The 24637-nt window shown below is 44.8% G+C and overlaps 3 protein-coding genes across 8 annotated transcripts; 1 reads left to right on the top strand and 2 right to left on the bottom strand.

Annotated features, from left to right (window-relative positions):
- Positions 1-1141: 1141 nt before the first annotated feature.
- On the bottom strand, positions 1142-5153 carry prrg1 (proline rich Gla (G-carboxyglutamic acid) 1). 5 transcript variants are annotated; one of them, XM_053430371.1, is made up of 4 exons: positions 5093-5153; positions 3949-4024; positions 3029-3189; positions 1142-2170 (listed from the first exon to the last, which is right to left on the bottom strand). In XM_053430371.1, the coding sequence occupies exons 2-4, from the start codon at positions 3956-3958 to the stop codon at positions 1709-1711; spliced, it is 633 nt and encodes a 210-aa protein (XP_053286346.1). In that variant the 5' UTR covers positions 3959-4024; positions 5093-5153; the 3' UTR covers positions 1142-1708. The 5 variants fall into 5 exon arrangements, with proteins under 5 accessions (XP_053286346.1, XP_053286345.1, XP_053286348.1 ...); XM_053430370.1 differs by having other exon boundaries at positions 3949-3991; positions 5093-5136; XM_053430373.1 differs by lacking the exon at positions 5093-5153 and adding an exon at positions 4543-5082.
- Positions 5154-7806: 2653 nt separating this feature from the next.
- Positions 7807-14174, top strand: tmem47 (transmembrane protein 47). Its single transcript, XM_053430237.1, has 3 exons — positions 7807-8235; positions 12434-12574; positions 12908-14174. Exons 1-3 carry the CDS (start codon positions 8010-8012, stop codon positions 13084-13086), a joined length of 546 nt encoding a protein of 181 aa, XP_053286212.1. The 5' UTR covers positions 7807-8009; the 3' UTR covers positions 13087-14174.
- Positions 14175-15431: 1257 nt separating this feature from the next.
- On the bottom strand, positions 15432-23264 carry tab3 (TGF-beta activated kinase 1 (MAP3K7) binding protein 3). 2 transcript variants are annotated; one of them, XM_053430236.1, is made up of 7 exons: positions 23011-23264; positions 22185-22353; positions 19928-21116; positions 19291-19451; positions 18814-18907; positions 16807-16890; positions 15432-16292 (listed from the first exon to the last, which is right to left on the bottom strand). In XM_053430236.1, exons 2-7 carry the CDS (start codon positions 22284-22286, stop codon positions 16147-16149), a joined length of 1776 nt encoding a protein of 591 aa, XP_053286211.1. In that variant the 5' UTR covers positions 22287-22353; positions 23011-23264; the 3' UTR covers positions 15432-16146. The 2 variants fall into 2 exon arrangements, with proteins under 2 accessions (XP_053286211.1, XP_053286210.1); XM_053430235.1 differs by having other exon boundaries at positions 19853-21116; positions 23011-23262.
- Positions 23265-24637: the final 1373 nt, after the last annotated feature.

The raw sequence follows: 24637 nt of genomic DNA, 5'->3' as shown, positions 1-24637 counted from the left end.
GCTTTCCTGTCAAGTACAACAATCTCACTGTAACTTCCTTGCACACACAGAATATACATATACAGATACAGTACACATGCTAAACATGGACTCTGTCCATAGTGACATTAAATATCCTCACTCCACTGATAACTGAAAACCCTAGAGCCTGTCTCTATTGCGGCCTGTCCCAAATTCCTGTGCAAGTCACTTCAAAACTTCCATTAACCATTTACCCGCAAATCTACTTGTAGAATCCTCACTTTACGTTTAGCAAAAGACAACATAGCCATATCCAACACAGTAACAACTGCTTGAGGGGAACGGGTGGGGGACATATTTCACAGTTAAAGCAGCCTCTGAGCAACTGTCAGCAGCACAAACATGAACAACAGAGCACAACAAGCTGTGCAGAGCCTGATCCAAGCTCAGGAGTACAGCTGCATGCATGACAAAAAGAAACGCACACATGACACACATTCACAAAATGTATTCCAGGACCCCGATGACGACCGATGGCCTTGTCTTGAACTCAAAAACATTCCCAAGTGTAAAAGGAGGTTGGGCCAATTCATTAGTTTGGCAACTTAATTGTTTAAACCTGCGTTATGTGATATTTATGATTTCAATGGATCAAATTAAAGACAGTAATGGGTAGCGATCACGAGTCGTGCAACTTAAGTTTAGTTGTTCCGGTTCTTGGGCAAATTTGCTGAATAGTTGGGACTGAGTTAGGGTTGGAATGACCCTGAAACCGAAGCCAAGACCCCAAAACAACAACCTGACATCACGATACAGGACAATGGAATCACGATATCCAAACTGTCTGCCAGAGCGGCAGGTGTAGCCTAATGGGACAACACTAATTTCTCATTTCACGATTATTAACAGAACCTGTAATTCACAAAATTATTATTAAATTTAGAATGTAGTCTAAATCCCCAAAATAATATTATGGATAACCACGAAATGAAACAAAAGTGATTATTTTGTGAAAACCTGCTTTTTACCGTCTAGGATGTTCTGTATTAGACGGTAAGTTAACAGTCCTTTTCTTTAGATGGCTGCATGTGGGAGAAATAAGGAGGTGTAAAGACATTTTGTTCATGAGGGTGACTAGATAATTATTGAATCTCGAACAGGTTAGACATAATATATGATCTAAATTAGTGTGGGTTTCACTGACATTGAGGTGCAGATTAAAAACTGGTTCTGGATCTTGCAAAGTACAATTTTGCAATATAAACAACTGCAAGAGGAAGCAGTAAGTATTTGTTTTCACAACAAATTGGTCAAAATTAAACAATCAGTTAATTGGCACTAATCTTCAATAAAGCATCGGCCCAATCCCTTAGTACACTGAGAGCAGCTCCTTCATTATGGCAATTATCACTGTTTTCCCCTTCACGCTACATGCAACATTTGTTATGTTTGTAGAGTTAAATTAATTTACAACAGTGGGACAGCATAGATACCTCAGGATCTTCAGTCCAGGTTTTGGTATTGCAGTATCACTCGATCCGTCCTGCCATCACTTCACCTCACTGAATAAAGGTTAGTGCAAACTGCAGCAGCACTGGCAGAGATTGCATTAATCCATTGACCATTAGTGTTTCTGTTTGTGTAGAATGGGGAAGGCTGGTGATGCCACAACAGTGGCATTGCTAGAGGATAAGAGAAGTCTTAGTGTAGGTTAGGGCTTTTGTTGGGGTGGTAGTGAAAGGCAGGTCTACTTCCCACGGCCGTTGACACTAGAAGCGCTGTTGGTGACGATGTCCTCGTACTGTGGAGGCGGCTCCGTCTCTATCTGGACGTCTGTGTGGCCAACAGCCTCCTCATACGATGGCGGCGGATCTCCGGCGCTTCCTCTGCCTGATGTGATCTCTGAGCCCGGATAAGCTGGGCTGCTGTGGATACTGAGTTCTGACTGGTCACCCTGGTGGTAATCCCTCCCCCAATGGTCCATCGAGACCACCGACAGGACGTGGTCGTGATGCGAGTGTCCCAGGCTGGGGCTGCGCTGCGAGCGCTTGCGGGAGTGGCAGCGCCACACGGTGATGGCGACGGCAGCGATAACGAACACGACAAGCATCAGCGGCACAATCAGGTAGAGAGAGTGGACTCCACCCACCACCGTCTCCAGCCCTCCGGACGGACTGCTCTCACGCACGTACTCCTCCCAAAACCGTCTCTGCAGCCAATCAGAACAAAGACACACAGTCAAGTTCAGATGTATTTCTCTCAAGGCAAAACTCAACTACTTTCATGCAGGATGCACACAACTGTTTCCAAAACCCAAGGTCACGGTACACAATACATTTTGTAGGGATAACTGCAGCTGAAAGGCCGCAGACAACAACAGCCATACAAACAGAGACCAGATGATTGTGCACGTCCATCTGCGTGACTTTGCTCGCTGGCCTCTCACAATGGTTTCACAAACCCCCCCCCCCCCCCCCTCCAGCATGTACTCGGCTGTTCTTCCTGCTGATAATCATCACATCCTGAAAAACACCCACATTCCACAAGCTACCACTCTTGGCCGAGAATTTAATACCTGACACATTAAAGGGATAGTTTGGATTTTCTTTCATAGGGCGGTTGGTGTCAGTTACACGGCAGCAGTAGTAATAATGATTTGTGGAATTTAGCCCTGGCTGGGAGTCTCGTTTTTCAAGATTTCCAGCAACTGTTCAGATTAAGTATTAAAATAAGAAATAATCATTAGAATCGGGCATTTGTACTTTCCGGTGGATAGTTGTGTGTTGGCGCTTGTTATTGTCTAATGACAACACACGCTGGCAAATATTTGTGTGCCCAGTCACAGGCTGGCCTGGAAATCTCATGACTATCTGCTGGAGTTAATATCCCTGTATAGACATGACAACTGATGAGTCACTCAAACAACCAAATGCTTAACTAACAATGGTCACTTTGGTGGGTTTTGTGTAGCAGGTGTGTAATAATGTGTTTTTTCCGGTGTGTATGTAATTTTCTGGTGAGGTAAAGTTGAAGGCTTTGATGTGATGCTTTCTCTCGCCCGGCTCACCGTCTTCTCATCGTTCTCGAAAGCTTCCCGGGCCTCCTCATAGGTGCAGATCTCCTCGCGGCACTCCCTCTGGATGTCCCCCTGCTTCATCTCCTCCAGCATGAAGTTGGCCCTGCGCAGCCGCCGCAGCACGGAGTGGGCTGCGGTCGCCGGCAGGAACACTGAGAGGAGGGCGAGAGCGGAGGAGAGGCAGGGGAGACAGAAGACGAGGGCAAAGAAGGAGGGAAAGGATGCAAGTTTTTAAAATGTCCGACAAAAATGCATGAATTCAGATAACGTTGCAACAGTGGAGGCAAGTGTGTATAAGTAAGGAGGAGGAAACAAAAGAGGGATTAAGCAAAGATAGAGAACTGAAAAGGAGAACAGTGAGACAATGGGAGGAGAAGAGGATAGACATGCAGAAAAAAGGCCAACACTGGGAGAACAAAGGCAGTGGAGCAGAGTTGAGCGCTGCCCAGTGCCCACATTTCAGCATAAAAACAAACGTTTCTTTGATGTCAGCATATAAATCCTCCATGAAGTTAGTGAGACAGAGCGCTCCTCTGTTCCACACTCCCAGAATAAGAACATAAGACTCTCCAGCACAAACTGCCCTGGGAACGTCTGGCGAGCGAGGGAATTAACAAGCAAAGGAGTCTGTGTGATCAGGGATGTGATCAGCACAAGACATGCAAGGTAAAAATAAACAAGTAAACAAATAGATATACTCCTGGAAAAAGGGCTATGTGCTTAAGGCGATTTTCACATATCAGCGACTAACTTATGTTTGAAGATGTTGAGAACACACACATATTCGAAAAGAGAAAAGTGGAAGAAAGGAAGTGGGAGGGTCCATTTCTGAGGAATCTGAGCGATGAAGTTCATGCAAGTGTCTTTGCTTGTGGGCACAGGTAGAATAATGATAATGTTCACAGACTTACCGCTCCCCATGATTCCTGCGAGTCTGTTTGGGACGATTTTTTTCTGCAGAAAACCAAACACACCTTAATGTACAACCTGCGGATATGAATCAAACAATAGTAGCCTGAGTGCTTGTTTGGCTCTTAAGATTAAAAAAATTGACTAATGAACACAAGTGATCGAAAAGTAACAATAATAAACTGTATTCAAACAGCCCAGTAACAAGGAGCTCTACAAGTTTAAAAACTGAAAGCAAACAATAGAAAGCAGTTAAAAAAGCAAACAAACAACAAGCAGCTTGAAGACCACAGGACAGAAGGTTACTGTCACATTTTTAAGAACTGTTTGAGCTTCTGCAACAGTGAAAATGTCTTTGATAAAAATAATAACAACAACAAACATTTATATGACAATTCACATAGCCTTGAATGCAGCTCAATGTGCTTTACATGGAGAAGACCATATTAAGACAATACATTTTAAAAACAGTTATTTAAAAACAAATCCCTCATATTAAATATAAATTTAGGAGACTCCCTTTAGAGCTGGATTGTAAAAGGAAAACAAAGTGGAGACCAGTGCACATCAGCAGCTGTATGGTTTGAAACCATCACCTGTCAGCTGAGGGTCTGAATAAGAGGAGCTGACGAGTACAGATTAATCGATTAACCGATATGGTCTGTGTTTTTCTTCTGTGAACGTGAAACCTGCTTGACCACAGAGTCGCTGGTGACCAATGGCGTCCGCAGGCCACTGCTCCACACGCTGGACGGGTTCGCTCCGGGAAGCCACACTCCCCCCACCCGAAATAGATCCACAGCAGTCGGATACACGGCTAACAAAGCGCCGCCGCCGCCCGGTTACACACCATCACCACAGACACGGACCAACAAGTGGAGCCACCGTTAGCCGCGGCGTCCATGTTGCTGCTAGCCGGCCTCATACGTGAATGTGTGAGCGGGCTGGAGCTGCTGCTGGTTAGCGCCCCGCGGATTGACAAGCGGAGGGGAGTGATTAGCGGGATCAGCGCGTCCCGGAGCCATTAAAACGAGGGACACACGGTTTAAAGGACAAAGAGGCGGATGGAGACTCTGCCGTTAGACCCGACATGTTCTTTACTCCATTCGAAGCCATGTGTTGTTAAGGAGGTGAAGTTTATCTCACCTCTCTCTGTGTCCTAGATGCGCATCGACGGCCGCTCCACTCCTCCGCCGCTCCACTGTGCAGCGCAGGCGCACTGATCTGTTTGGGTGCCGCGGTCAGTGATGCGGCCCTGCCCCTCAGTTAAAGGGACAGTTCACAACATCCTGGCCTGGATCAACACATGATGACCGCACGAGAGAGACTGACTCTAGACAGAACAAAACAAGGAAACTAGAGGAAGTTCGTCAAAGTAAGATGTGGGAAATGGCCAAATGACCACTAAATCCAAAAAGGTCGACTTCCTGTTGCCTTATCCATATATAGCACTGAGATACTTGTTTGTGCATCTGGTTATGATACACAACTGAAAAAATCTGGAAAATGTTCAATGTTATAAAACCGGTATATACAGTGTAAAGAAATATTTGATGTGTCAGCATATACGTGAGTGGATTGCACATGAACCATTTACTGCACAGACAAATGAATATAGAACAGAATGTTGCACAGTTTAGAAGTGTTTAAGTTCAGACCATAATGGTGTGCATGTAGTTTTACTGGGAGCCGAGCTGGTTGTACAGTCTCATTACTATAGGAAGGAACGGCCTGTCATACCTCTCCCTCAAATACTATTTCAACATCACATTGCTCAAAGCCAAAAGGATAAAGATGCTTCTTATGAATCATCATTTATAAAAGGTTTTCATACTAAATGATTTATAGATGCTTAGTATATCATTTACAGAGGCTTCATGGATCGTTTGTAAACAGCCATTGTTAAGAACGACTGTTGGGCTCATTAGTGACACCTCTGTTTGAACATATGATTCATCAACATTTGTATCTGCAGGTGACTGAGTAATATTTTCTAATAGCTCACTGGAAATATAAATGTCATAATAACGTTTACAGCTGCAAATCTGGAGAGAAAAAAAAAGACTGTGAAGCAAGTCTCCCTCTGGACTAATGAAGAAAACAATCCTGTTTCCTCACCCACAGTCATCAACTGATCATAAGTGGTTCATTGGCAGCTGGTTCTTAATCGGAGAGGAAGAGACAAGACTTTCAATTTGTCTGCTTAATGTTCTGTGTAAGAGCATTTAAATGTTCATTCTCAGCAGTAACACACCTTCCACATGTGAACAAACGTAGTGCAACTCTGCAACACTGAGGACGTGGGTGTGTGTGTGTGTGTGTGTGTGTGTGTGTGTGTGTGTGTGTGTGTGTGTGTGTGTGTGTTTCTTCTGTTTGCAGCCATGTGAGTCTCCACTGATTTAAATCTGCAATCATCAGTAGTGATGTTGAAAGACTTTGCCGCCAGGAACAGGTGACCTACACACTCTTACAGTCTGTCTCCCTCCCTCCCTCCCTCCCTCCCTCCCTCCTTTCCTCCCTCACACACACATACACACACATACACACACGCACACACTGTCAAATCAAAATTACTGTGAAAGAGCGACATATACATATATATGTACATATTTATATGCATATATAAACCTGCATATAAAATAAATAATATGAAAGTATAAAATTGAAATCTTGCTGAAACATTTTATGAAGTAGAGTACCACTTTCTTTTAATTGAGTGTTTCCACCAACCAGCTAATAACATTATACAGGAACTCATGGTGAATTCACAAGGCGTCCACCACAGAGATTGTAAATGTAACTCCTAAGTTAATTGCTTCAAAAAGACTGTGTGTGTGTGTGTGTGTGTGTGTGTGTGTGTGTGTGTGTGTGTGTGTGTCTGTTAAACAATATGTATTAATTCCAAGATTCTTCCCTATAGGGATAAAGAATTAGCTAAGTTCAATTAGGAAAAAAAATACTAGTGTGAGCTTTGTTCAGCTCAGCATGTGTGTGTGTGTGTGTGTGTGTGTGTGTGTGTGTGTGTGTGTGTGTGTGTGTGTGTGTGACAGTAATTGGGGTGTTCAAGTGCAAACTGAAGAGATGGAGCAGAGAAAGAGAAAGGTGAAGTGTGTCGCAAGTAAAAAAACACTTTAAAGTTTAAAAGATTTAAAAGTGAAAACCACTGAAACTAACATTTCACCACATCGCATGTATTTAATTCTCACTGATGTGTGTGTGTGTGTGTGTGTGTGTGTGTGTGTGTGTGTGTGTGTGTGTGTGCGTGTGTGTGTCTGTTAAACAATATGTATTAATTCCAAGATTCTTCCCTATAGGGATAAAGAATTAGCTAAGTTCAATTAGGAAAAAAAATACTAGTGTGAGCTTTGTTCAGCTCAGCATGTGTGTGTGTATGTGTGTGTGTGTGTGTGTGTGTGTGTGTGTGTGTGTGTGTGTGTGACAGTAATTGGGGTGTTCAAGTGCAAACTGAAGAGATGGAGCAGAGAAAGAGAAAGGTGAAGTGTGTCGCAAGTAAAAAAACACTTTAAAGTTTAAAAGATTTAAAAGTGAAAACCACTGAAACTAACATTTCACCACATCGCATGTATTTAATTCTCACTGATAATTTTTTTTTACCAGTTTTCAGTTTTGCCTCCACATTGTATACAAATACTCGTTAATTTAATCACTTATAAATCTAAAATTGCATTATAATTTGAAAAGTAGCATCAGAGACGTAGAGAGAGAGAGATGCTGTGTGTGTGTGTGTGTGTGTTAGTGCGTGTGTGTGTGTGCGTGTGTGTGTGTGTGTGTGTGTGCGTGTGTGTGTGTGTGCGCACTAGGACCCAGCAGCAGCAGCAGCAGCACCGTGTTATTTCAGTGATGTTCAGCTCGGGTCTCTCAGCAGATCTCAGCTCCGGCTCCTCAGGACGCACAGTGCGCGGAGCTCCCCATCCTGCTTCCCTCATCCCGGGCACAGGCAGGGGGGGCTGCCGCAACTCCTACACGGAGCACCGATTCGACATCACACATGCGTCTTCTCCAAGTTTTCTTTTTTGGATGAGTGAGCTACTTTAGATCGGACATGGCTTCATCCCTGAGCGGCACAGAGGAGGTGCGGGTGTCGGTGATGACGCCCCTGAAGTTGGTGGGACTGGTGTGCGTGTTCCTCGCCCTATGCCTGGACGTCGGGGCCATGCTAAGCCCGGCGTGGGTGACGGCGGACGACCAGTACCATCTGTCCCTGTGGGAGTCCTGCTGGAAGCCAGTCAGCTCCGTGGAGTGGTCCTGCAACAGCACGCTGGCCACGGGTGAGAGACACGCTCCATGGTGACGGGAGGCTGCTGATCCGCCTCCGTGTTAGTGTGAAGTTTTGAAACAGGCTGCAGCATCCTCAAAAACGCCCTTTTGTTTTGAAAATGCTGCAGCCGGGATGTGGTACAGTTTGGGGGGGTGCACGCAGCAGACACCCACATCTTGAAATGAAAGAGACGCGCAGAGCAGAGGGATAACAAAGGGAGTCCCTGCAGGCAGAAGCAATCTGTTCTGTGCATGAGAATTATAAAAACATCTCCCTAGAGAATGGTAAATGTTAATTACTTTATAATCATCTAGTGCCTGGTTAATTTCAACTGCGGAACTTTTTTCAACGCCAAGTAAGATGGTGAACAATGGCGTGCGTAAAACTGTGCGAAATAACCGAGGAAACAACTTTTGAGTCTAAAAAAATGTGAGAATAATAACACAGGTCCAACACAGATTGTCTTTGCAGGGAGAGTTAAGTTTTTTCGCCCAGGACGACACTTAATGATGTGGGAATCTCGCCCGGCCAGGAGCGGTCCAGCTGGGGTTTCATTTGGCCTTTTGTTGCGCACAAAATGAGCCTTTGTGCGGGTTTCTCCACCGGCCAAGGAGCGAGGGCCACTCCGAGCAGAGAGCTCCCCAGAGGTCCAGATGCCTGGAGATTAGTTACCAGGGAAACAAGTGAAGCACTCCAGCAATGCTGATTCTCTCTGCCAGAGGGGGAAACTTCTGTATATGGAATCCCCACGTTTTAATTTGGGAGCATTCCATATTTCCACCCACAGCTGCACAAACAGCGGTGAACAAGGGGTCGTTGGACTTTAACTGTTGTCTGTGAGCATTAACAAAAAAATCAATTGTGAAGTCAGGAAATGCCATCTCTTCAGCCATGGCGACCAGCCTATAAAAGCTAATGAGATTCAAAACAACAGTCATGTACTTTGTTTGGTGTATCATGTTAATTTTTCTTGCAACAAATTCAGCTCTGGTACATTTTCAGGCCACAGTTTGTGATGTGTCAGGTGGAAATGGATTGTGAGGTACAAAACAAAAGCTGCCTTGAACATGCCAAATTGACCTGTTTTTAAAGAGGGGCTGAAGAATCCCGCTGGTCTTCTAAGGCCGCAAGAATCCATACAAACTTGCTAAAGCGTCATTGCGGCCTAAAAGTTGACCAAACTCTAAATATCATATCCACATTCTCTGCCTCTGGGCTGCTCCTGGCATGTGTGCGGCGCGAGCGGTGAATTGTGTTTTTGTTAGTCTGACAAAATGTTTTCCTTCTGTCTGAGGGATGAGTAACTGTGGGTCACGCTGGCCCCGGTCCTCCCCTGTCAGCACAGACAAAGTGCACTTTGGTGCCATATAAAGACATGCAGTCTCCGTGTCAGCTCCCAGCGGTGGCGGCAGCAGCAGCAGCAGCATACCACAGTTAATGCAAACAGCAAACTGCCCATTTCCTCAGGCGTGTTCTAGGCTCCGCTTATTGATTTGAATCCCCCCCCCCCACCACCCACCACCACCACCACCTCTGTCTGTCTGCCCCCCAATATTTCCTCAGTGTCATGCTCTTGGCATTGAATAAATCCTGTTAGTTTGAAACATCAGCTGGCCGCTTAGATGTTCTGAGCTTGTACTGGAAGGCCTGCATGTGTGTGTGTGTGTGTGTCCAGGAGAACACAGTGCGTTGCAGTGTGAGTTAGAAAGGAGACATTAATCGTTGTCTCGTTAAAGGCTCACAAAGTGTTAATAATACACAGAAACATATGGCAGCTCTCCCTCTCTGTCTCAGTCACACACACTCAGGCATGGGGTCAGAGGTAAATCATAAAAAAGACACATGGCTAGGAATGTGTTACAGTCATGCAAAATCTTTGTGTGTGTGTGTGGATGCCATGTCCGTGTGAGACGAGGGGATAAATGTGGAGCCAGCGTGTGAGTGAGTCCAGCTCAATCAGACGCGGTGATGCCAAAGCATATTAACCATGTACTATGGTACAGAGTCTGTAAATTGTGAATGTCTTCTCTTGGAACAGTGTGTTCTTCACCGAGCTGGTAGGGAGTCAATGTCTCGAGACTCTCGACCCATGGAGTCATGAAGCAGGGACCTCTGTTTAAAGATCTTTCTGCTACCTTCACTTCAGCGAGAAAGACAGAGCGAGAGAGACAGGGAGACAGAGAGAGAGAGACAGGGAGACAGGGAGACAGGGAGAGAGAGACAGGGAGACAGGGAGAGAGAGACAGGGAGACAGAGAGAGACACTCAAGGCTCCTCTTTGACACAAATCTTCCACCATTGTCTCAGACAGAGAAACCGAATTGGGGCCCTGAAGCATCTTCTTTTTTTTCCGGAGCAACACTTCTGCAGCCCCGGACATGCACACAAGGGCCCATCATTAATTCTCAGATTAGATCTTGTGTACTGTATATCTACTTTTCCATCTGTCATCATGCAGGGCCCCGATTAATAGTTTGGCACTTCCCGCTCGTCAAAGCCTTTAAGCACTATAACTCTGGCTGTGTTTCTTGCACGGACGCACACAGGGCGTGTTCCAAATCTGGGATGAGAGGACTCTCTGCATCCTGCTGTTTCGCGGCTGCACTGATAAGAGTTTTTGGGTTGCAGACAGGCTTGGCTGAAGGCACCAAACTGACCTAGAGATGATACAGTATCTCTCCAGCAATTTGCATTGACAGCTGCGGGTCAAGTCACTGTTGCCTTCTTCTGTCTTTTTTTTTTGACTGCAAGGCAGCCAGCGAGGCGGTGGCAGGGAGATTCGAGGGGTCGGTCTTTGAGGGGGCCTGGTGTTACGCAAGCCGGAGGCCGGAGGGGAACGGGTGCTCTGCTTTTTGTGGGCTCTCTCCAACATCCTGTGGTGACAGGGCCCATTTTTAAACTCTAAATCCTGAGCCATATTTGGTCAAAAGCAGTTGATGTTTGTTTATATTTGAGCCGCTTGGCCCCCTAGAATAAAGTCTCCCTCCAACACGAGTGGGAACTGGACTTTAAGCTGCTTACGTTTTGTCACTTTCTCCTCACTGGTGGATCTTTTAATGATTTTCTGCCTCAACAGAGAGGAAATATTCTTGGCAGAGCTTAAACTTCCTTTATTTCCTGGGCTTCATGATAAACAATAGCATTTATAGTTATAAAGGAAACACGATGAAAATGTTGTCAGACTCTCTACTGTGACACAGAATCTCTTATTTAGAGCCAACTTATACTTTGATGTTATTCATTTTCTTCCATCCAGTGTACTTGAAATTACTTCCTCCTGTGTAATCAAATGCTTCATCATAATATCCCCTGCCTGTTTACATGTGCACCTCCTGTTCCCCTGAGCACACAGCAAAGTTACGAAACAGTCTCGCAACAATCCCCAATTTCTGTCCGGTGATAATTAAGTCTCCATGATTTAAATTTGTTTTAGTCTGTTAAAGGGATTTCTTTGCTCTTCTAAAATATTTTAACTTTCTTTTTTTTGCAGACATGTTCTTCCCCTTCTGGTTTTCTCTCTGTTTCCACTCCAACAAGGAAAGGAAACAAGATTAAGACGTGTTTTCGTTTTTCCAGTTTCAGTGTTTTTCTAGTAAATCTGAATGGGACGCTGAGATCGCAGCTGAGCTTTGCACTTTCGCCAACAGAGAGGGATACTCATTATCCGAGTCACCCCACAGTAATCACTTTGTCTTTCTGCTGCATTGGGGATCCGTTACTGAGCCCCCCTGAAATCTGAGCGTAACCGAGCGTACGTGCATGCGTTTGTCTGCTTCTTGTCAGCCAGAAAACTGCTGTGCTCGGTTCGAGGGTCATTGACCGCGTGGTTCACATTCCTGTGCTGCCACCGGCCGCGGCTCCCCGGCGGCTCACATCACAACGTTATGAGCAATCGTCGGGTTTCTGGGAATATGCACGGGGGAGTTGTCTCATCCCTCGAACCGCAAATAGTTTGTGTTTACACTGGGGTTATTAATTTTTTCTCTTGTGAGTTTCAGCATGGCAGCGGCCTGTGACCTACTCTGCAGCCTCCCTCCCCCCCTCCTCATTTATCTGTGCACCTTCCTCTCTGCTGTCAACAGCATGGACACAGCTCTCCAGTGTAACCTCGTTTTAGCTACCTATGTCACGCTCTATCTCAGTGTGATTTCATGCTTCCTCTCCCCCCCCCCCCTCCCTTCTCTCTGTCCCTGTGTTTGTTTGCCTCAGACTGGCAGATTGCCACGCTGGCCCTGCTGTTGGGGGGGGCGGCCCTCACCCTGCTCTCCCTCCTCGTGGCGTTGGTGTCCCTGTGCTTCGGCTGCAGGAGTCGCTGCTACAAGCCTGTGGCTGTCATGCTGTTCTCTGCAGGTACGTATAAAGAGAGTCGGTCACCTTCGGAAGCAAAATAGCAAAGCAAAAGGGAAGAGCTGAGGGATAATCCAACGTTACAAAACAATGACTGTCCAGCTTCCAAAAGTAATGTAGGTTGCATGGTAGGTGGACTGTCAGGGTAAGACTCCAAGGCAAATAAATCCTGCTTTGTTTCAAAAGTGATTGTCAGACTTCAGGGGCTTTAGTGCACCTCAGATCTCTCTCCCTCCAGCTGTTGTAAGTTGTTCAGTGGTTGCTTTAAACACGTATCTTGTTATATGTGTTTTAAACATAAATACCTTCTCTCTTCCCACTTTTGTTCCCTTGCAGTGGTGCTTCAGGTGTGCAGCTTGGTCCTGTTCCCCATCAAGTTCATAGAGACGGTCAGTCTGAGGGTGTATCACGAGTTCAACTGGGGCTACGGCCTGGCCTGGGGCTCCACCATCTTCTCCTTTGGAGGCGCCATCCTCTACTGCCTCAACCCGAAAAACTACGAAGACTACTACTAAGAATATGCCAGACAAGAGGAGAAACCAGGACTCATTCATCTCAGTGATAGGAACTTTCTGTCTGTTACAACGTTTCACAACCACAGACTACAAGTAGAATTACCACTGTGTGTCTATCCAGTCTTATAAATGGAATTACGTGTTTGTTGTCATTATTAGCATATGAATTCTTGAGGTATGGGCAAAAATGTTTGATTCAATGACATTGACCTTTGACCACCAACTTCTCATCTCAAAATCAGTTCATCCCTGAATTCATGTGAATGTTTGATCCACATTTGAGGAAACTCCCTCAGGCTCTCAAAAGGATGGACAACCTGAAAAAACATAATGCCTTTGGCCACAGACTGCTGATGTTAAGGCTTAAAAATGTTAAACACAAATGCTTATTGTTGGTTTTAATGCTGGAATTGAGACTCTTGACTTGTTGTCTCAAAGAGTTCCAACACTTATTGGACTGAAGCCCTGGGCTCTCTCTGGGGGGTTTGGTAGCAAAGCGGGCTGTGAGAAAGAAATCCAAAACCAGCCAGTTTCATTTTTTAGGACAATGTCACCATTCAGTGAAGAGTGCGTCCCCTTTAAGTGGAACTCCAGTAGGTCTCAGATTTGGGCAGAGAATCTGGAGGGAACAGATGGATTCACTGACCCCATACCAGGACGAATCAGTGGACTAAATCAACCAATCAGAGAAGAAGATGCAAAGCAGAAACTCCAGCAGATCAGGGAATAAAAAGGAAACGTCTTATTGAAGTCACATCCCGAGGATGACAAAGTGAGGAAGACTGGGTCCACCTAAGGAAATGCAAAATGTCACATTTCCCCACAGACACACTGCATCTGGAACTTGGCTTTGTCGTCTTTCTCTAGAAAAACACTTTGATGAAAACATGTCATGACGCTCCAGTGGACTGGTTTTATTTTCTGCTGCCCTCTTTGAGTTTGATAAAACTGGTGAACAGGAACTACCTAAAAACCACAGGAACATTCAAACAATAGGATGAGAACATGTACTGGTTAATAAGCAGGTGTGTCTTTTACATGTAAACTGGGGTAAAACCTATGGCTACTAAATTAGGCCTGCAGCATAACCTGAGTTTTACCTTTGATCAACTGTATTATATGTAAGTATGTGCCGTAAGCATAATTAAGCAATATTCATTACAAGCATACCAGTGGGAAGGATGATGGCAAATGACCATGTCTGCTGAGTGTGCGCACATGTCTGCATGATCCTACCACATGTCATGGAGCACACACCAGCCCATGTGATGCCTCCTTATCATCCCACTCGTAGGAAACGCTGTGGGAATGCTCTCAGTAGAGGAGGCCCCATTCAAAAGCAACAGTTGTCGAATGGGAGGGAGAAGCTATAGAAAAAAATAACCATAATTACTGAAAAGGTCAGTATATATTTGTTTTGCTTCTAAGTTAAGGTCCCTGATACTTTACTTTAGCAAGGGTGCAATGTGCTGAGGGGGATCACACGATTATCCCCGTTTAAAAATCAAGTTTTTAAACATGTTAAAAATGTCCCCCTTGTAGTTTTTATACATAAACCTATTTTGATGAAATAAGCAGTACAGTAAACATATGGAAGTCCCGAAAAAGAAGGATTCAGGAACCACTCTAAGCAAATACCACCGGTCACAAAAGTTGAACTCCACGAGAAAGCCCAGCTGCGATCTGCTTGCAGATTGGAAGCTGAAGGTTCACCACTGATGCATTCCTGTATGGGTGAAGGGTCCTCAGACAACCAGAGTTTGTGATGTCACAAACCTAGGAATCCTGTCCACCGATGAGAGGAGCACAGCAGCTGGAAAAAGCTCCTCAAAGTGAGCAGTGAGGGAGGAGACACACATTCAGATCCCAGACACAGCGTGAGGAAGGAAGGTATAGAATTATATTTATGTCATTTAAAATCCATTGGGGGATTTTTTTTTCACTATATTTTGAATATGTATTTTTTTTTGCTTAGGGTAATAAGCTACTGGAATGGGACTTTAAATGGAAACTTGAAAGTACTTAAGTACCGTCATACCTAAAAGGAGGACAGGGTGAACATGAGTGGTGAGTGGACCTACAATGATCTGCTCTGGTAATGAGTGTCCTCTCTAACCTTATTTATAATGGTCAGAAGCTTCAGCTCCCCCTTCCTACATTGGTGAAAGAGTGTGTGTATGTGCATGCCACAGCCATGTGCTGCTGTATTGGATTCCCACTGGTTTGATTACTAACATAATAAATATGTACTGTGAAAAAAAACGTGTATTTGGTTCCTTTGGGGGGGAAAGAGCATCTGTGAATAATGACATCAGCTATACAGACATGCAAGCTGCACGGTCAAGTCACATAGAATCAGCTCCTTTATTAGGTACAGCAAGTTGAGGCCTTTGCACAGGAAATCAACATCTTTTGAACACATAATACAGGGTGGCATTATATGCATTAAAGTACCAGGAATATACTTGAATGCACGTGTCTTTAGTGTTCTTTCAGTGAAATGAGCTCTAATACAGAGCTAGATACAGTGTACAGTCTACATTTCGCATTAGTCAGAACTTATATACCATTGCTTTCATTAATCCACCGTCACAGAGGGAGTTACAGGTTCTGGATTTAAGAGAGATTCCTCCATGTTGAGTTCAGGAATGGGCACAGTTGTGTAAACAGGGCAGTCACTCATTCTGCGTGGAATGTTCGCTAGGTAAGCCGCAGCTCCTCCTCTTTCAAACCCAATTGTTTTGACCTTTCCGGAGCGCCCCCCGTCCCAACCACTGCCAGAGTCGCAGCATGTCACTCCCTCTTTATACATTTGCCATGATTAGAGTCTCACCGTCCGGAAATAAGATTCATCATCCGCCAACAGAAACAAGGGCCAAAGTGCACAGGAGTTGTGGATGGGAGCAGGACAAGAAGTCTAGAAGGCTCCTCCTCAGCAGGTAAGAGGGACGTATATATTGATTGACCAGGGAAGACCTCCAGACAGATTCTGCAGATTCTGGAGGGGCTTATAGTATCCAAGGATTAGCAGGGGATGGGAAATACAGCACAGACCTAAGCTCAGGTGTAGCGGGGCATCTCACACTGTTCACAGCGGTTGAGTGCAGGGTGGTTGAGGAAGGTGCAGCTTTCACAGTTCCACTGGGCGCCTTCAAAGTCTTCATCCCTCTGAGGCCTTGGCGCTGGCTTGGAGCCCTGCTCCCCGTCTGACACGAACAGAAGGAGCCGGAACATAAAAAAAAGACTATTTAGTTCTGTGATAAAAGCGTAAAATGCAGCAACAATTGAGATGTCATTAGCTCAAGGCTGAAATTAACCATGGTTGTCACTCAGCAAATGTGCAAGGCATTCAAGCATCAGCTATTTAAATATAAATGTTGATAGACAAGGGCATTCACTTAACGGCAAGGTTTCTCACCGTGTTTCCATGCCAACAGATTTGTGGAGGCCAACACAGACCAAGGTCCGTTTAGCTTTTATTCTCCATTTTCTAAAAGAATTTCCCAAATACTCAATGTGCTGGAAGCCAAATACAACAAATATAAGAGTAACAAGGACCTGAATGGTATTTCAATGAAACTCAAATCTAGCTACAGTATAACCAAGGGATTCTACCATGTAGAAATCCCCCCCCCCCCCCCCCCCCTCCATTTACACACCGTTATGAAAATATCTCATGACCCTTATTCAGGGCCCAAAAGCTGCTTGAACAATTCTCACCCTTCTTTCCAGGTTTAGGCGGCACAACTGGACCAGGCTGGATGTTGTCATAAAAGTTGTTCATTGCTTTCGGGTCAAACTTCCCTGTGGAGGAAAAGCACAAATTTGATACTGACAATTATTTAGAAGTGTCCATCCCAGCGAGAAGTCCAACTGGCCTCCAGCTGCTCTCTTTGGGCCTCTTGACTGGCTGTGGTGTTCAGAGAGAGGATGGCAGCCTCAGATTCATCGCAAAGCACACAGGATGAAGAAACGCAGGGATGACGGTAACAAAAGTTGTTGAACATAATAAGACCTCATCTAGCTACTAAATATAATGACCAATCAAATTCATGCAAGTGCATAAACATTCCTGTTGGATCCATTTATAATATGTCGAATTTATCATAAGTGTAAAATACTGTCTTAGCAGCCTCTAGGGAATCCCAGATATTAAATAAACACTTAAATTCAGACTTCTACAGGATTTACCCAGAGACCTAGTTCACTCCGACACAAGATATTATTTTAAGTCAACATGAAATAAGGAGTTCACTTGCTTATAGATGACTACGCTTAAAGCATTCCAGCTATGCAATTATATTGGGTGTTTCAACAAAGATTACAACACCTTTTCTGAGTTTGAACACTAAAACTGGTCACAGCCTTTAGTATCAAATATTTTGCAAACCAACAAAAATAAAATAACCAGCAAAGAGTGTTTCTGTATAATAAATACTTATATTAAATCAGAAGAACAGTGGTAAATAGTTGCAAAGTAAACACTCATAGAAAAATTTGAGTATCACTTGTATTGTCTGCCTACAAACTTGCAGGGGTTAGCATTTTGACACTGAAAGAGACACTATGTTTAAAATGATTGACTGACTTGAAAATCATGTTATTTTCTGCAAGTTCAGATTTATTTATTGATAAAAAGCTCAAAGACTGGAGCCAAGGTGATTCACCAGTCAAAGCTTTAAGCGTCAAAGAGAAACCGCAACTGGTTATTTGAGAAATAAATCCACAACTTCCTCGTCAGTTCAGTTACTGCTGGTTCACCAGACTACACGTGAAAGTGAAAGCTCATTCCTTCCTAACCACTGCTTCCATTTTATAACTAAATGTAAGGGGTGCTTAAAAGAAATTCTGTAAGCCCAAGTTACTGCTTCTGTGTCTTGGAGACTCGCTAGCTTTATTTGTTTTTGAACAGTATCGATCAAATCAACACAGTAATTTGTGTAATTAAAGATTGAAACAGGACAACTAACTATCTGGAATCGTAGACATGTTATACCACAAAATCGGCCACTGTTTCATCCCTAATCAGATTCCGTACCAGACGTCACACATCTGCAGAAACGCACCATCACAACCATGAAGCCTGACATGAGAGCATCATGCTGTGGGGCTGTTTCTCTAAAGCACAACCCTGCCAGCCCTGTCCAGTTAGAGGGTCAAATAAACGCAACAAAATACAAATAAGTCTTGGAGGAAACGCAGCTGGAGTCTGCAAAAGAACAGCGACTCCGGGGAGATTTACAGTCCAAATGTTCAGTGGCAAAGGACTTACTGAAAGTGGTCTCAGTCTTGAGCCTAATGCCAGTTACACTGTTTCAGCTTACAATATTATCACTCCAGGTAAATAGATAGAGCATTACAACTTATTTCCACACAATTTAGTTGGGGGACTTTCAAGGCAGGACTGTTATAAATTATGTAATCTACAAGGATCATTTATCATTCAGTCACTGTGAAGTGACCCAGTGAGGGCCAACCTGAGATCGGCCGCCTTCCTGTCAAGGACCAACCGGTCATTTTTGAGAACTGAATCTGTATGCAGAGTGATGGAGTACCATCTATCACTTAGGACCCAACTCTGTCTGTCTCTGGGCTCCACTCTTTCAAGATCAATGCTTTCAAATAAAACAGAGACACACTTCAAAGGTTTGTGCAGGAAAGTGCATTTATATGCGAGCATGTGGGGTGTGTGTGTGTGTGTGTGTGTGTGTGTGTGTGTGTGTTTACCTCTGGACTGCAGTAGATCTTTCTCCTTCAGGCTACAGTCGATATCAATCTGAAGCTGTCTGTTCAAACTCCGCAATCGGGTCATTTCTTCAGGCTGCAGTCAGAGCAAACACGCAACCCAGTTAGATTGAATAAAAACAGATATTCTCCAGTGCCACTTTCTAACCGGTCTCATTATTACAATGATTTATTACTGCATTGTCCCCGCACTTGGACAACTACACTATGAAATTTTACTTTTAATTCTTTCCTGCTTTTTGAAATAGCAGAAGTCCAATGGCTGAATTGCACCCAGAATGCCAGTTGCAATGTAGCTAATAGATCCACCTAAGCATCCATAGAAAAGTATTTTCGTGAGGCAACAACCAGTCTGTGGTGGTGCATCATGTTTTGTGAGCATATGGAAATGTATAAAAAAAGATATGTAGTGACATAAAATTGACAAATGCGTAACGAGTGTTAATAACGAGTCCTTACTCTGGGTATAAGACTGTTGGAATTTACTCGTCGAAAGCGTCTTTGAAGCGCGTCATACTCCATGTTGTTGACATCAGCCTTGAGCTGCTCTAGTTTCTGCCTCTCCATCATCAGCTCCTTCATAAGACGCTCCATCCTGGCCCGCTGGTGCAGCAGGAGAGCTGGAGGAGAACAAACAAATCACAAGATTCTTGTTAAATGCCAGCTTCTCTCACTTCAGTACCCTGTTTATACACTGCATCAATTAATAGTATTTATACTGACATTGAGGTACAGAACATCTGATTATAAACACTGAAAACTCTCACAATCACGACTTTAACAATATGTTGCACCAGACAACAATCATAATCAAACAGGAAAAATGACAAAGCTGTCTTACATCCTTCATAAATCATATGGTTGAGGGAACAGTATAAAATATAGTAAATCTAACAAATGATCCCTAACATATGAGTTTAACACTACAGAATTCTGGGCACTTATTGCCAGTTTCAGACAAAGATTTAGAATGTGAAGAATACCAGACAAATACAGAGTAATAGAAAATTCATTCAATCACCTTGTGTGTAGGCATAGTCATCAGAGCCTGAGCTGGTACGTCGGGGCATTGGCTGAAACTGATTGGTAATGTTACCTGGTAGAGCGGAGATGGGCAGGATGGGTGCAGGAGCAGCATTGTGTGCCCCTTGGTCAACTATGTTGAGTAGCGACTCTGCTTCAGCCACAGGAGGTGAGCTGGGTGGCCTCTGGGCCTGGCCGCCGGGGGACACTTTGATTTTGAAAGTGTAGGCTGATTGGCCTGGTTGAGGAGAGGAGGCAGGCCGAGGCCTGGCGGGGCCCTGGTGCTGCAGGTACATCCCAGGGTGAAAGGCTGCCGGGCCTGGAGGTCCAGTCATAGTGATGCCCCTTGAAGGGGAGCTCGGGGAGGGGCTGGTGGCCATGTAAAGCGCTCCTTGGGGATGAGGGGTGTGCACAGGTGAGTTGCTGCGAGGTCGTGGACCCTCCAGGGTAATCTCTATCTGGTTCTTTAGGGGGCCTTTTGTGTGTAGGGGCCTGTAAACAGCTGGCTGTTGCTGGGGTTGTTGCTGGTGATGGTAGGGCATGCTGGGAACGGTCGGGGAGCTAATAGGAAGGAAGACATACTGCTGGTGCTGGGGTTGCGGCTGGGGCTGCGGTTGAGGCTGTGGCTGGACCTGATGCTGAGGGGAGCTGTAAGGGGAGCCATATGTGGGAGTACTGTAGGGGGATTGCTGATGCTGATAGACAGGTGCCCCTGAAGAGGACCAGGGCGCTGGTTGAGGACTCTGGGAGGGTGAAGGTCGCATATACATGGTTGTGTTGTTATTGTTGGCGTAGTGGCCAGGAGGGATCTGCAGAGCCTGTGGGACGTTGGGGATATTTTGTGAAAGTGTGACTGTTATGGGGTTCATGGTGTAGCGTGGGACAGGGGAGTATGTGGGAGACATGCCCTGCATTGAGGGTGGAGGGGTAGGAGTGCTCGCTGAGCGGCTCTGATCGTTTATGAGGAAAGGATTGTAACCAGGGGAGGGGGCCATGGTTGCAGGCGCTGACAGTGGCTCAGGGTAGCTCGGCCGCTGGGGTTCGATGTGACTGTCACTTGTGCTGTGCACTAAAGAGCGCCCTACCCCTGACACTCCTCCATTGGCATTAGCCGCCTCCGAGCCTGGGTAGCCCAGACTAATGTGAAGCATGTGGTTTCGGCTGAGTCGTCCCTCCTCTGGACTGTGATGAAACTCTCCGTACAGGTATCTGTTACTTATCTTAGCCAGCAGGTGGCAGCAACGTTCCAGGTTGTTGTTGTTCTGAAATAGAAGCAGAACAGTCTCAACTTAAACAGTCAGTTTGGAGCAGAAGCTGCCTTCAGACATGCACTGAACTTTTGAGATTCTCCAAACATTCTCCAGGAGGCCGTAATTGTGAACCAAAATGTTTAACTGTCTAACCTACGGACTCCCGTCTGACTTTTTATAGCTGGTCCTCTGGAAAAAAGTTCATAGAAAATCCGGCTGAGCCAATGTGAGAACACAGCAGGATTTTGATAACGTTTCTGACATCTAACACAAAAATGAATGGATGAAAAAGAATTGCGATACATGTGGAAGACACTGAACGAGGATGACATGGGAGCTTTTGGCGATAAGGGCCGACAACGGTGTTTAGTACTGTAAACAAAAACATGTGATCTCCGCAGCAGAATTAATACGTTACGCCCTTCATCTGCCTGGTGCACCCCTCACCTGAACCGCCCAGAGAAAGCATGTGTGCGTGTGTGAAAGGTAAACTCTGGAGAAAGACTGAAACCAATCTCCTAACATCCCCCGGGGGGCATATCTGAAAATGGCTAGCGTGCGTTTGACATCTCATCTTTGGAATTCTTGTCCCTAATGTCCGCTGACATCAACTGGCGGTAGGCATTAATTAGTGCAGTAGAACGTTCAAGGGATATTCTCCATTTGGCCCTATGTTTTAAGATGGGACAGCATATAATATAAAACAACATAGAGGTAATGATCGCTGATCTACTGAGTGGGCCTCATTGCAGTTGCAGCGCTGAGGTGCACAACTGAGGTTAGGTCCCTAACATCCGCTGGTGGCTGCTAGCACCTGCTAACGTCTAACGGTAGTTGATACTTTACATTGTGCAGAAGACCTTCAACACGTACAAATGATATTCACCATCTAGTCCTATATTCTTAAAATAAAAGGACTGTTATGAAAAGAGATAACACTAAAGGCTGACTTGTACAAATATAGCAAGACATCCTTCAATTAAACAACCCTCTATGTGTGTAAATATCCCACAATGTCACAAATTGTTATAATCTGCCCATAGCTATTTTGTGCATGTGCATGAGTGTGTGTTTGTGTACCTGCAGAAGGAACTGAGACACTACCCCTTCTGGGATCTCCGGGAAACGCTGCTTGAGGTCCTGCAGGATGTGGTAGTCGATCTGAGAGTCTCTATACGCCATCCTGAGCCAACACAGAGAGTTAACGGGCCCAGAGCAGCAGTGGGGGAAACAGCCAATCTCTCATCCCCTGGAGGTGCAGAAGATGACAGACGAAATTCAAATGTCAGGGGAATGCTGCAATAATCCCATTAGCAGTGCTGGCCTGCAAAATGTCCCTCACGTGCCCCGATGTGTCAGCAGTAACTGCAGCAACATGTCAATTTAACAGCCTTTGTGAGACATGACACCGTGAGTTTGTTTAGGAGCATAATTCATTCAGTGCAAGAGTCGAACACCAACGCACCCACAGAGAAATGAGTCAGTGGTTTTCATTCCCATAAGCAGACGGGTGCTAACAAGGTGCCTGTCAGGCTGTTGTTGTTTGTTTAGTCTTACTGTTGCACCAAGCAACGACGACATACCAGCGCTAGCTAGCAGGCTAGCTACCAGCAGCATCGGTTAGCCACCGTGCAACAACCACAAACAACCAACCACGCCGGTGTGCAGAGAGGCTACTCCAGGAAATAACACCCCCACCACCGGGGGAGTTTGTTTCGCGACACTCGTGGCTACCGCAGCACACATTCATCTGAACGAGTTTTAACGAGATCTACTCAATTCGCCTACTGCTCTGGCAGCTAGCCGCGCTAGTGCTAGCTGTAGCCCAATGGTCAGCTGTCACAAGCCTGGGTGTTGATGGATTAGCTAGCAAGCCATGCTAAAGCGGTAGCTGGATGAAACTCACCGCATGTGAAGCGTCTCCCTCATGGCTCGGACCGCAGCTGACTCCGGGGGGCAGCTAAGGTGCTAGCGAGACGGAGCGCTGGAGGTTCGTCGGTTGTTTGTTTGTTTTGGCTCAAAAACTTGTAGTTTCGCATTCCAGCGCCAGGCCCCCGCCGCGGAACTGCTCACGGAGAGAGAGACTGTCTATCGCGATAGTGTCACATCGTTCCCGGACCAGGAAGTCGTTCAAACCTGCCTGACTGACGCCGGAGTGCGTGTCCCCGGCCGTGCCCCCGATGTTCCCCCACTCAGAACTCCATTCACCCGCCTACTGATTTGAACTTACATCATCCTCCATGAGTTCCCTTTGAGTCTCAAATCACTTCAGCCCACAGCAGTTCATATACCTGTACAAGTTATTTAATATTGTCATTGTCATTAGGGCCCGAGCACTGACAGACGGCGAGGCCCTATTGAAATTGTAAGGATTACTATTATTATCATTCAGGCAAATTATTGGATTTTTGAGGACTTTAATATGCTCAAGTTTTTACTAATATTTGCAGAAAATTCGTTTTTATTTTATTTTTAGTATAGGAGGTGCGCAAAAGTGAACTCAGCACATGCTCTACGGGATTCATTTTATTTTATTTTATTTTTATTTTATTACATTTTTGTTATATAAAATTTGTTTTATATACGTTTTATATATTTTTTTTTACAATTTCTTCTCTTTGACCACAACAAAATGTAATCATATAATATAATGATACAGTTTAAAGATGTCTGTAAACATGTGGGAGTAGAAGAACAAAAGGAAACATGGGAGCAGTGAGATGAAATAATTAACTTGTTTTTATACAATGCAGCAGCTTATTAGCTCAAGTGGTAACAAATACCTGGACCCAAACATAGAGATGCCATCTTTTCTCAGGTCAGGGCACACAGTTAATCTGAACAGTTCATGCAACAGGCTGCATTTTGAGTTACTGCACAGGAGTACCCCAGGGCAGTCAACTTAGCCCCCATCTTTTCTCATAACCATCAATTAAAATAACAGTGTTTATATTTTTACATTAAAATCTGAACGTTAACATGCAAAAGAGGAATAAAATAATCAGATATTTTTGTTATGTTAAAAAAATCTACAAAGTACATCAGTGTACCGTCTACCTAGCATTTTTTTAAATCGTCCTAGGCACATTTTGAATGTATACAATATACTTTCTATCAACACAATCAGCATCAGTAATATGTAATATATATGAAACAAATTATTACATCATTGTGCTACGTTCGCTGAGTTTCCATTTGCTCTAATTAGGTCGCCAAAGACATGACGTGCACTGCTTTCTAGGACTTTGATCAGAGAGCAAGTGAGTTAACAACACTCAGCAGCAACAACCGCTCAGGTCGAAGGTTCCTAAAGCCCCCTATTAAAGCCATTACAGAAAGACTCAGTATCACCTGGAACTCCGTGTTTCCTGATTGTTGTTTCTGTTTGAAATTGTCCGAGCACCCTGTTTGATAATAAAAATGGTGGGTAAACCCTGATGTTAGCAATGACATTAATGAAGCTTTGTCTTTGTTAAGGTACGGAGACTCGATGGATGGGATCAGTGGCACCTGTGTTTACCTCCTATTACATG

The sequence above is a fragment of the Pleuronectes platessa genome, chromosome 9, assembly GCF_947347685.1.
Source record: "Pleuronectes platessa chromosome 9, fPlePla1.1, whole genome shotgun sequence".
Lineage (NCBI taxonomy): Eukaryota > Metazoa > Chordata > Actinopteri > Pleuronectiformes > Pleuronectidae > Pleuronectes > Pleuronectes platessa.
Note: the sequence above shows the minus strand (reverse complement) of the source record. Positions and strands in the feature narration are given on the sequence as shown.